This window comes from Nothoprocta perdicaria, unplaced genomic scaffold (assembly GCF_003342845.1).
Source record: "Nothoprocta perdicaria isolate Ctin4 unplaced genomic scaffold, notPer1 scaffold_231, whole genome shotgun sequence".
NCBI classification, from domain to species: Eukaryota; Metazoa; Chordata; class Aves; order Tinamiformes; family Tinamidae; genus Nothoprocta; species Nothoprocta perdicaria.
The window spans coordinates 471,323-483,951 of NW_020455457.1; the positions used below are offsets into that span (position 1 = coordinate 471,323).

The 12,629-nt window shown below is 41.3% G+C and overlaps 1 protein-coding gene across 1 annotated transcript in view; it reads left to right on the plus strand.

The window, feature by feature from the left end:
- LOC112947424 (chloride channel protein C-like) overlaps positions 1 to 552 on the plus strand; it is an 84,444-nt gene extending 83,892 nt beyond the window's left edge. Inside the window, exon 18 of the mRNA XM_026039505.1 lies at positions 85 to 552. Within this exon, the coding sequence (XP_025895290.1) occupies positions 85 to 552 (468 nt within the window). The remainder of the gene's footprint in view (positions 1 to 84) is intronic.
- Positions 553 to 12,629: the final 12,077 nt, after the last annotated feature.

Consider the following 12,629-nt stretch of genomic DNA (forward strand, 5'->3'; position numbering starts at 1 on the left):
CCCACCCTTCGCCCCAGTTGAAAGGGCGGTTTATCCTCGCGGTGTTTTCCTGAAGGAGCAGCTTGTTATTTTTCTCCTTTGAAGGCTCCCCCCACACAAGTCCGTGGCCGGGGTGGCAGCGTTTGCAGGCGCTGCGTGGGCCGGGGGCTCCCTGGGGACCGCYGGTGGCRGCAGGGCCCTGCTGCCACAGCCTGTCCCCCTGCACGGGGGCAGCGGGGCCCGTACAGGGAAGGGAAGGCCTGGGCATGGCGGGAAGCAGGTCCGAGGTCCCTTAGCCCCACAGGATGGGATTGGGATCAGCTCCCGTGGTGCCTGAGCTATGGTGATGGGGCAGAGCTAAGGCCGGGAAGGGCAGTCAGAATGTGGGTTGCGGTCCATGGCCGGACAGGCCACTGCTGTGGCCCTGCTGCAGCAGGGAGTGATGGTTCCAAGCYCAAATGGTGTCCTGGTGTCATGGGCAAGGTGTCCATGGTGTCCCTGTGCGAGGCTGCTCGGGGACACCCAAGTCCTGCGAGTGCTCTCGTGGCCCTGACACCGGCACAGGCTCACTGACCTGCACGGGAGTCAACCTCACGTTTACAGAGGGGTAGCTGCGACATGACAAAAACACCAGTGACTGAAACCTAGTGCTCTTCTCAGTAGGAGACATCTCAGATGCCCATTTTTAAAGACATACAGGCAATGAACAACATGCAGATTGATTAAAGTCTTTTGGCTATTATATTTCAGTAGCAACRGCCTGTGTTGCCCTTTTAAAGTGTCATGTGCTGGTTTTTCCACATGGAGCATTCTCCTTAAAACAACAGATGCCTTTGCTTGTGTGGTTTTCTGGAGTAAAATCATCTGAAGTTTGTGCTGTAGCTGAGTGTGTGCATTCACCGGGGAAAAAAATCAAGAGCAACCAGTCCTCATGCTAAGCCTGGCTCTCAGGGCCAAGGCCGCTGAGAGATTTGGGATTATTCACATTTCTAAGCCAGTCTGCAAGATAAAATTGTTCTGGAGGCTAAAGCAGTATAAAAAAAATAATGTGTAGTTTTTCTCAAAGAATACTTGGTATTACTTAAAAATTGCCTACAATTGTTAATGTAATGTCTGTATGAAATGCTGTACTGCCTGGATTTGTGTATTTGCAAACACAGCAGATAGCGGAGGTTTAAGCACTTCCAGCAGGACATCTTGGCTGCAACCTGGAGTGACCCCGTGAATGATAAGGGGGGTTGAACAGTATCAAACTTGGAAACTTTCTCCTCTTATCTGTGGTGATTTAACCCAGCAAAACTGCATGGATTCTGCGCTGAGATTGCCACGTAGTTCCATCTGTAATATAAATAAACATCTGTCTGCTGACTAGTGGCTCTGAAACCACCATTTCATTTTGTACAGGCTACGAAACAGCTGCCACATGGGAATCACAGGTCCAATGTCCTAGATGCAGGAGGTTCTGAATGCCTTTATCCTTGTGTGACTTGCCTGTTTTTGGACTGGATCCTTCTCTTCTCTGTGTTTTCAGTCTCCTATTTGGCTCTTAACTAACCCCCAAGRGTGTGCTGGACATTGTCCTCTTACAGAGCTTGAGTGGATTAGACAGGAGCATTGAGTTCATTATTCTGGTGCAACTTGTTACCCATATTTTTACCACTAAAGCTCCACTGAGTTCTTTTATGCATCTCCCCCCTGTTAGTGTCTCATCTCTAAGAGACTCCCTTACAGTAGCTTTGACAGATGTGTTGTGCCGTGCAAGGTTGTGTGCTAGAAGGATCAAACGAGGAGAAGAGGATTCCTATGATAACATTGGATGTTGTCATGCTCTTCACAACGTGCAAGAGAGAGMTGTGTTGAGCAGTCACTAGATTTTTTGAAGTCAAATGGGAGTTTGGCCCTGCAGGAGCTGACTGTGGCATGTATATGAAGGACCTCTGTGAGTTCATTCTGGAGTTAAAGAAGCAGCCCTGTTGAAGAGCTCATGCTGATGGGCAGGCTTCAAGACTTCTGAAATTTGGGGTTTGTTTGACCTTCTGGGAGTTATCATGAAGTTCTCTGTAGCTCATCCAGCATCTATGATATATCTTTTTTTAAGCTGAAGAGAGGAACTGATGGGCAGGTTCACTTATGACAGAGCTTCTCATTTTGCCTTGAGCCAGAGGTATTTTGAAAAACTTTTTTTTTCTCAATTTTCTGCTGATACTGGTTGAGTTCAGCGACTGGGGAAAAAAAGTAGAGAGAAAACACTGGTTGTATCGTGGTCTTGCCAACCTTTTCAGCCTCCAAGGAAGATTTCTTTTGGCAGAATGTTAAGCAATGTTTTTTGCTGAGGTTGTTTTGAAAGATTCTGTTTCCCAAACAGCGACCTATAAATACTTCACTTCCATACAGGTAAAATGCTTCTGCGTAGACATGGACTAAGTGACGAAAAATGAGCTTTTACCAAACCTGTGGAATGCATTTGAACTTTGCCAGGTGTTTGGCTGTAAGACTGTGAGGTCCCACTTTTAACAGCTCATATACTTTGCCAATAATATGTGAAGTGTTTCATTATCTTATATGCTGTAGCTGGCACACATCGGCTTGCAGACACACGGCATTGGCTTAGGTGATACTTGCTGATTTAAAATGTTCTTGTAGCCATGAAGTGATGTGTGGTGTATGATAAGACAAATGTATAGGGATGAAAGAGCTCATCTAGCAAATATATGTTCAAGTGTACGATAAGTGACACCATAAATTGTTAGGTAATATCAGTATTTTGATTTTTATATCCTCTTCTAAATGCCAGGAGTAAAAAATAAATACTCTCAACTCATCAAAGATGTATGAGTAGTCCTTGGGACAGATAAAGAGCTCATTTATTTAGAGGCTGCAAAATAACCTGGGCTTTTTAATGTAAGGATAAATTTTCTACAAATTGGAGATTAGTTTAGGTGGACCAGCTTACACAACCAACTGTACGTTTGCACAAATTCCCAGTATTCTGTGAAGACAAATTACAGATGGGTATTGAAATGGTTAGTGCTAGATTCTGCTTGTCTTAAAAGACTTTTTGTGTATTTTTATGCATTCTTTTTGTCCCGCTGTGTTTTCATCTTTCCAGAAAATAAAAACAAAAGGCTTGCAGCCTTGTGGCACCTTATATTTTTCATGTAAAACTCGTTGAGAGCGAAGCCTTTGCGCGTTGCTTTGCCGCAGTGTGCGCTTCATTCCGTGCACCCGCATGGCCGAGGTAGGGTCTGGAGCCGAGACGCGGCTGCCTCGTTCCCCCCACGGCTCCCCAGGCGTGGGAGCCGAGCGTGTCACAGGAGTGGAGGGATTTGCCGTGGTGCGGCCTGAYGCAGCCCGGGTGGTCCGGCCGAGTGGCCCTCCGGAGTCTGGAGAACGGGCAGGCGGGAGCTGCCCCGTGGACCTTGGTCCCCAGGCAGGCTCTGAAGCAGGGCCACCAAGGAGCCCCGGGGCTGCCCCCAGCCGCAGGCAGAGCTGCGGTGCCTCTCCAGATCTGAGCTGGAAAACAGGCGAGCCCACGTAGCAAAAAGCGTGGGGAAGGGCAAGCTAGACCTGGGCAGACTCTGTGCCAGTGCTTGGGACCTCCTTCCCATGCATTTTCTTTAGGGAGCTTGTGAAGTTCTTGGCAGGAACAAGAAAGTGTRTCATCTGTCACTATGACAAATTAATTTGTATTTGTAATAATTTTCCCCTTGAGGTGGTTCAGGAGCATCAAAAGTGATTTTAACTTTTTTTATTGTTATTTTCTTTTTTTGCTATTCTAGTACATTTTCTTTGCTTTAAGCTCTGACTGAATGAGCAGTTCAGAGATAGCCCCTTCTGTCAGCCCAGTCTCTTGGGGTAAATATTAGCCATCTGAGCAAGAAGCAATTAGACTAGCTGGAGAAGGAGGCAAGGTGGTGGGGTGCTCTGTCCTGCACTAGGCATTTGCATTCTCCATGCAGTGGATGGAGGGAAACCTTTCATGGAGATCCATAATGGTCAGCAGTCCGACTATACCGACGTAGGTATAGTTTACACCTATGCCAGGTATGGATCAGAAAAACAGGTGTAGATCCAAAAGATCTAAACAGGTATAGATTTAGGGAGCTCCTAGAGTGCCCTAATTATTAGCCTGCCTTTCTTTTGACTTTCCTTGTTCCTTGTTGGTCAGAAAGTAATTTAGTATTGTCTAGGTTTTGGTTATAATATGTCATGATTAGGATATTTATATAAGCTAAGGATAGCAGAAAAAAAATTTATGAGTACATTTCTGAATGGACTAACCCCAAATGCATCAGGATCAGTTACTAATGCCCTCTGAGCAGTGTGGTAAAAATAAACAAATCTGGGTTATATGGAAAGCCATTTAAATAGCCATTGGAAATACAAACAGAGATATATTTAGGTTATTATTAATGAGCTGGTACTTGATTTTGAGCTTCTGATCAATTGAGAGAAACGTTAGATTATTAGTTTCTATCAGTAATCACCTAAATGAAATTTCATTAAAATGCTCATGAAGACTGGGAAAGCCCTTAAGATAAATCTTGTGAAAATACGCAATCTGCATGAACTAAAACAGGAAACCTAGAATCCCAGCTGCCTTAAAACAGAAACCTGTACCATGAAGAGAAAGAAGTTACAGTTCAGGGATAATTTGAGACATAATTCAATATTCCTTCATCCTTCACTTTTTTTTTCTTTTTTTTTTTTTTTTTGAAAACATCAGCACATGGATTGGAAATGATAGGGCACATCTGTAGTTCAGTGCACATCATCTTAGACCTAGGAGCACAGAGTGAGAAAATAAATTTTTCCTATGTTGCATTTTAATCAGAATAAAATGACTGTTTTAAGAGTCGCACAGTGCTCGTAACAAGATATCCAGTGCTACTTCAGCAGAACTTGCATGTATTGTTAGAAAGAGGTATATGCTTAGAAAGGGAGCACTGACAGACTCATAGTCATGGTGATACTGTAAGTCCCTGCTATATAATGATTATCTTTTATATCATTCTTACAACCTTGGCACACATTGTGTATGCTCAAGAATTTAATTTCCTTAGGTTTRTGTTTTTACAGTCCTTAAAATCTGCCATATATCCAAGAATAAATCTAGGTAATTAAATAATTTTGTAAAGCTAAATATCTTGAGTGGGTAAAATTATTAGAAAGCCAAACATTTGCATCAGCATTTTATTTACAGTACTCTCTGTTCTCTCAGTATGCACTCACAGCTCCCCATTGTCACTAATGAGAATTACACATGTTGAGGCTGAGCAAAATTGTGGAGGTTTGCTTCCACAATTAGCAGATAATGAACAGATAAGTATAGAAATTAGATGTTTGTCTTAAAGAGAAGCCCTGTTTGTGATTCTTTTATCAGATAAATACCACGTTCTTACTTGGTATTATTTTTATTCCATCTGTAGTTTTTGGAAATAGTAATATGCTTTGTGGTGCCTTTTTTTTTAACTGAATCTACATGTTTACATGCAATATTCTTATATTCCAAGGAAACTTGGAAGTGCAGTCCATTTCCTTGGTGCAGCGAGCACTGCTGCGGTCGCAGTGGTGTTAATTCTTCCCAGTCTCTGATATGCTGGCCTAGCTCGCAGAAGCAATTCACAAGGAGCAGCAAAGCAGGACCACCTGCGTCGTGGGGAAATAACATCTGATAACCTCCCGATCCTGCAGTCTGCCCTCCTGCCTATGAAGAGCAATAGCAGCCTGGATTTGGGTTTATTTATGGATGGCTATTTTTGAAAAATAGTAAGTTGGAGAAATAAATCAGGACAGCTCTTACATGAGCATTTTACCTGCTTTGTTTGGTTCACTGCTGTAGCATGGCAGGTAGGAAAGGAAGTATACTTTGTGTTTTGCTGCTGAGAACAGGCTTAAGCTTACTTTGTTTATTATGGTACATTTCTGTGATTTCTCTACCTTATGCTTCTCATTCCAAACACATTCTACCACTTTTATTTTTTTTTCCTAAATCCATGGATTTTGAACTCATCAGTTCATACGTGTAAGTTTATCTTCTTTTTTTGTACCTTATATCTGTCTTGCAGTTCAGTTCCTATTTATTCCTTACTGTGGAGAGTGGAGATGGCCCTTACTTCGCAGATGATCTTCCTGAACCAAAATCCTTGGATATAGCACACTGGGACCATGCTGCCTGTTACAGAAGTTCATCTGAAATTGCTGATTGTTTTTCTGGTCAAAATCTGAATTCTTAAGCCAATTTTTTGTAATCTATCAAGGCCTCCTCTTTGTGTTTACTTTGTGTTTTTTTGGATCCTCTTCCTTCTCATCTGCCCATTTGGATGATGGTCAGAGTAGCATAGAAGACTGCAAACCCTGTACCTGACTTTCAGATTTGTGAAATCAGATAAATAATTATTAACWACCAACAGTTAACAGCAAAACAAGATGTCCATACTTTTGATATGGATTTAAGTCTTAGAATAATCTTTTGCTGAGCTATGCAACAAGCTGCTTTTGAATCATCTATCACTAATAAAGTTGACACACCCATGATTTATTTTTTTGGCCTTGATACCTGGAGGACTTAACTGAAGTTGCTGGAGGATTTGGGTGTGAGCCACATCTCACTGCATCATGGGACATGGGGACAGTATTTGCCTTAGGGAATCATGAGAAGATCAACACTGGCATCATCACTGTTCACTTCAATCCCACCATATTTCTCCTCTGGTTCTGTCCAGCTTCACACTTCTCCTTGATACAACAATAGGAAAACTCAGTCAGAATGCTCAGTGGTGGCCAGTGACAGGACAAGGGATAATGGGTGTAAATTGAAACCCAGGCAGTTCCATCTCCATGTGAGGAAGAGCTTCTTCCCTGTGAGGGTGACAGAGCCCTGGCACAGGCTGCCCAGGGAGGCTGTGGAGTCTCCTTCTCTGGAGGTCTCCAAACCTGCCTGGATGCYGCCCTGTGCCCCGTGCTCTGGGTGTCCSTGCTGGAGCAGGGGGTTGGACTAGATGGTCTCTAGAGGTCCCTTCCAACCTTGAACATTCTGTGATTCTGTGAGAACTCTGTGCAGAATGCCAAAAAAAGATTTAGTGATTGATGTGACTGATAACTATAGTTTTAATCGGCAGTGCCTTTTTAAATTAAATATCAAACTTCAGAAAATTTATAAGAGCTCTTCAGTATTTCAGAATTTCCAGGAAGAAAAATTATTTAAATATAGAATATATTTCTTAATATTTGTAACAGGCAAGGTACATAACTTCATTTTCTTAAGCATTGACTGGTTTCACAGGAAGCCAATCCAATTAAAAAAAAAAAAGTAGCCTCAAAATGTGATAAAAGCATCAAAATGCTTAAATGAAACTTTTCCCCTCTAAAACCTAGTTTGTAATTAGAAATTATTTTACAAATTGCCTCTCCAATCACCTACAGCTGTGGGATTCACAGGCTGTACTTGAAAAGTTTCATGATTGATGTGACTTTCTGTAATTTCCAAGAAAACACATAGCTCTTAGAGAAACAGTCTAGTGAGCAGCTTGCAATACTTGTGAAGCTGTTTCAATATCTCTTACTATGTAAAGTTATCCTAGACCATCAACAGGGAAAATCCTTGGAGTTTCTGACAGTCAATGTAATGCTTAATGTTTTATTTTAGTAGTTATAAGCTAGCAGTAAAATCAGTTTGCTAAGTGACACTTGATGCGCAAATCCTTAGTTTAAAGGTAGAATACTTTAATGACTTTAATGTTAATTTTTGTTAGAAACCAAAAAGAGAATGGAAAATGAAAAGTGGACACAATGTTCTGTTGAGAAGGGAACAGAAGTGTATTATCATGCAAATGTCATTCTATATTAGCCAGAACTCTATTAACAGTTACCTTAGGTTTCTCTTCTCTTTCTCATGGTTTCTAGGATTCGAAGAGTGAGGCCCAATTGTCCCCCTCCTGCCTGTGCAATAAAAAGTTAACAACATGGGCATTTTCAATGTCCTAAGGCAGTCCTTTTAAGTTAACAATTAACATGGGAGAGACACCCTGGCAGATACTGTTTCAGACTGTCTTTCTACAGACTCAGAGAACATTCTGGTTCATGTTTGGCAATTTCACACTCAGGACTGTTTCAGCCAAAAGGACTAGTTTGCTATTATTTCCTTAGTGTGCGTGTAGATTCTGTAGGCTCTGCTAGGATCAGGATGAGGACAATTAGCCCAACTTGGGCTTGAGATTTGACTTCCACAAATTTAACTGTCAACAGTATCCATCAGTCATATATATATATATATATATGTTTATAAAATGAAATCTTTATCACTTGTTTGTTACCCTTGGACTAACAGAAGTTTTGGGAACATATACTGATGTCTCCTGTGATAACATTAATTAGAGCAACTCTATTTACTAAACATTATTTTTTTTGGATGGACATTTTGACACTGCTGTAATTCACCTCAGACTCTGGTTGAAAGTTTGCAAGTTGAAGCAAACTCTGCCAAACCAGAAATAATTATCAAAGAATCATAGAATTGTTAAGGTTGGAAGGGACCTGTAAAGATCATCTAGTCCAACCCCTCTGCAGGGTCACCTAGAGCATGTGGCACAGAGCTGTGTCCAAGTGGACTTTGAAGATCTCCAGAGAAGGAGACTCCACAACCTCTCTGGGCAACCTGTTCCAAATTACCTATTCCAATTATTTTATTGTTGAGCTGTAGATGCCTGAAGTGCTCTGTCTTGAGAGGTACTGCTCAACTGGCACCCAGAATCAGGCATCGAAAGACATTCCTGGGTCCAGACAGCGAAGTCCCCTATCTGAAAGGGCAATATGAAGGGAGGTAAATTATGTGTAAAGAGAGTACTTGTTATTCCTCCTTCCTTGCACATTTTTCAACATGCAGTTTCCTATTTGAAAAGATTTCCCAGCTAGACAAGGTTTAAATCTTGCAGCTGGTGATCAAACTAGAGCAAATAAAAAGAGGAATAGGCTTAGAATGATTGATAAAAATAAGCATGATTTTTATAGCTCATCATCCAACTTCAGCTTTATTTTGCAATTTATGGTAACTACCCTTACGATACTTTCACATTTGGGGGGGAATTCCTCAAACTTTTGCTTAATAGACTTCCATGGGAAATCATATGAGTAATGACCTTGGGAATTTAGATGTGAAAATAATTATCCTCATACTGGATGCTACCTTGACAGCCTGTCTAGTACTGGCTRCTTCAGAACTTCTAGAACTAGCTGCTTCAGGCTGCTTTGCTTTTCCTGCATCTTAAGAACTGCCCACTTCTAGAAAGTGCAGAGTTAATTCCTTAGACCTCGTAATGCCTGACCAGCTCACTCACCTTTTCTTTCTTTTGTCTTTTTTTTTTTTTTCCTGATTAATATCTTAGATTTGTTATTCATTCATTCTTCTTGGAGTCTGCTGATGTCACTTCTTGGAATAAAAATCTACCAAGAAAAATACATCCATGCTTCCACCCAAATGGTAAAATTAGTATTTTCAAGCATGCTCACRTCCTTTGATTGCTTCTACTTATTAAAAAAAATACCAAAGTGTATTACCCAAAGGGTACCAAAAGGTAAGTCAGAACTGGGAATCTGGGGGTCTACAATGGAACATAATGACCTTGTCTCTTCTGAGGAATGAAAAATTTAGATTGTGTCTCCAGTATTGTGAAAATTGGTAGGTCACTTTTCCCTCAGTGGGAACACGAGCAACTCGGGCAAGCAGAAGACAGGTGCTGAGCRTGAAATTTGTGGTCACAGTAGTTGTGGGGCACGTGGACTCCAGGTCTTTCTTGTGGGAGCATAAAATCCCCACATGTAGCTAGTCAACACACACGCATGTATCAATAAAGTAATCAGAGTGCAATTAAACAATAAAATATGACAATCAGTGCATTTCTAGGGAATTACAACATGCTTTGGATGAGTTCTAAGACATAGAGGTTGGAAGGCTTTAGTCACTCAAGACACACAGACACCCCTAATGCTGACAATGCTARAGAAAGAGAGAGGGGGATGGCCTGGGAAATCTTTCTGCACACAGTTCAGAAATAAAGTTTTGGTTTTATTCTATTTGGATAAAGACCTGTCTGTATCTCACAAAGGCCTCAGCTCTTTGATAGGACTACAGACTGAAGTGGAAACATCCAACCAGCATTGAGCAGCTSTGATGTGCAAAGCAGAAAGTTGTATCCTAGCTTAAAACATTTTATTTCCCTCCTCTTTCTGTGCCTGGGCTGCAATTTTGCGATGCATAACTCTCACAGAGCAGTGAGAGCAGCTGTTGACTCGCTATTACAGGAAACAGAGTCCAAAAGCATCAGAGGATCCGTGGGAAGCTGTAAGCTGGAGCTACTGAGCACTCTGTGCTCATCTTAGGACTCAAGGGGACATTTCTGAGGTACTGGACATGCTGTGGACCAGGAGTTGGCCAGATAGGTCCAGGAGATGAGCTGAGAACTGGAGTTACTTTGTTCAGAGGGGTGGGACAAATGATGAGTCCCATCAGCATTTGAATAAGATTTTTGGCATGGATTATTAAAATAAAATTGTCATATCACATGTGATTGTCCCGATCCTATTGTACACTTCTACTGCGGGCTCAGAGATTTCAAGGACTTGTGAGTGGAGTGGCCAGTTTCCTCCTCTTCATGCTGATCTTCTCTTAGAAAGTGACTTTTYTAAGGGTCTGAAACTTTCTTCAGAAGGTAGGGATGAGGTGACGCTGGTAGGCACARTGCTTCTCCCATGCCATGTTCTTCCTCTCTGGTTGATTCTGGCATTTTGCTGGCAATAGAGGGCACTTTTGCTGGGTAGCAGGATGAGAGGTAGAGTGTGACAAACAGGCTCCTTGGAAAAGAGGCCTGGAGAGGTGGGAGCCTTTGTGTCATTCTTATAATAGTGTTTTCAAATGCAGAACATGCTGATTCACAGAAACTGAGACCGTTTGTGGGAAGGGGGTTGGCTTTCACAAATATCTTGAAATGAAAACTGTTGTGGAAATAAAAATTTTGAAACTGTCAGGATGTTTTGGTAGTTTGGAGCTGAATGGCTTTCCCATTCAAAATTACTTTTTGTTTAGAAAATTAAATTTAATAGCATATTTAAGAAGTCACATTGAAAAGATATGTTTTGAAATYGTCAAAGCAAAATGTTGGCCTTGAGCTTGATTTTTTTTCTACCTCTAGGTCTTTAGCTTTGAAAATCTGAATAGCTTAAATCCTTCTTCCCACTTCAAAATGTGGAAAAAAGTTATTGATATCTAGAAAACTGTTAACAAGGAAACCATTTCTCTCTCAACTTAGCATAATAGACCGTACCACTTTATCATGGAATAGCTTATTTAAAAAAACCAAATTTCTAATAAATTCACTTCAAAAAATAAATAAAACATTTCTGTTACTGCACCAGGCACTTTTAATTGCCATGATTATTGTCCCACAAGTACAGCCAGGTTTACTGATTTTAGGCTTAAAATGATTACTGATGATTCTAATGTACTCAAAAGAAACCAAAGACAGATGGTTAAGTTTGAACAATGTTCTTCTCACAGAGTATTTAACGTTCGAGAAAGTCATAAAAAAACGAAGTCCCAATTCAGTGCTGTGCAGCATGTCCTGCTGATGTGTTTATTTCTGTTGCCTGGATTTTAATCACTGGGATGTGCACACTTCAAATGTGATGCTAAACATTGCCTGCTATTGTAATGCATTTCCCAGGAAAGTGCATTCTGACTAGCATGTAAAACACAGGAGAAAAACATACGGGATTTCTTTCTTTTTTTTCTTTTTTTTTTTTTTTTTTTTTTTTTTTTTTTTTTTAACATAGTCTTAAGAAAAACAATGGTTCATTCTTTCAAACCTTGGATCCTGATTCCTCTTTATATCATGATCAGTTTTGCAAATGAGGAAAGGACCATCCAAGTGAGTGTGGATTACAGCGGTGTCTCCTGCTTCACAGTGCCAGAGGCCCTTGCTGCAAGCGTGAATTGGGCTCCACGCAAGTCAGTGCGATGCTTTCTCCTGAGAAGGTGCCAGGAAGCTTCGTGGCGTGGCTCATACACTTACCCATGTGCTTAGTCAAGTTTGCAGGGCTGGACTCCAAGTCCCTGTCTGTGTGGACATTACAGAAGCCACTATGCTTTTTCCTAAGAGCGGTGGTTTGTTGCAGAGCTCTGGACTATAATTATGTCCCACAGTAACTGCTGAGCAGCAAGCCATGAGTCAGATGACTGCTTCCAGTCCAGAGCTGGTTTGGTGGTGGTGCAGCTTTGTGAAGCAGCAAGTGTGTTATATAATGAAGTGTTGTTACCRACATTGTTAGGTGAGGTGATCCCTCTGGTCCAGCTTGTGTGACAGAAATGTTTCTCATTACAACAGTGTCTGAATGCATAGCATGTATAGAACAGAGATGATTGCTTTTTATTTCTGACATTGCTGGCACTTTTATAGAAMTATATATGTGTTCAATCTATTGTTTAAATTGGTGGTGGATGGTGAAGGTGGGTGGAAGCTAAAGCAGAACAGCTATGGGGAAAGGATGGCAGCTTTCCAGTTTGCCCATATTTTTGGAACTAAGACAAAACATTTTTTTGCTAGCACTGCTTTGAATCTCTGCATACCAGTTGTGACTCAGTAAAACACAGAAATTCA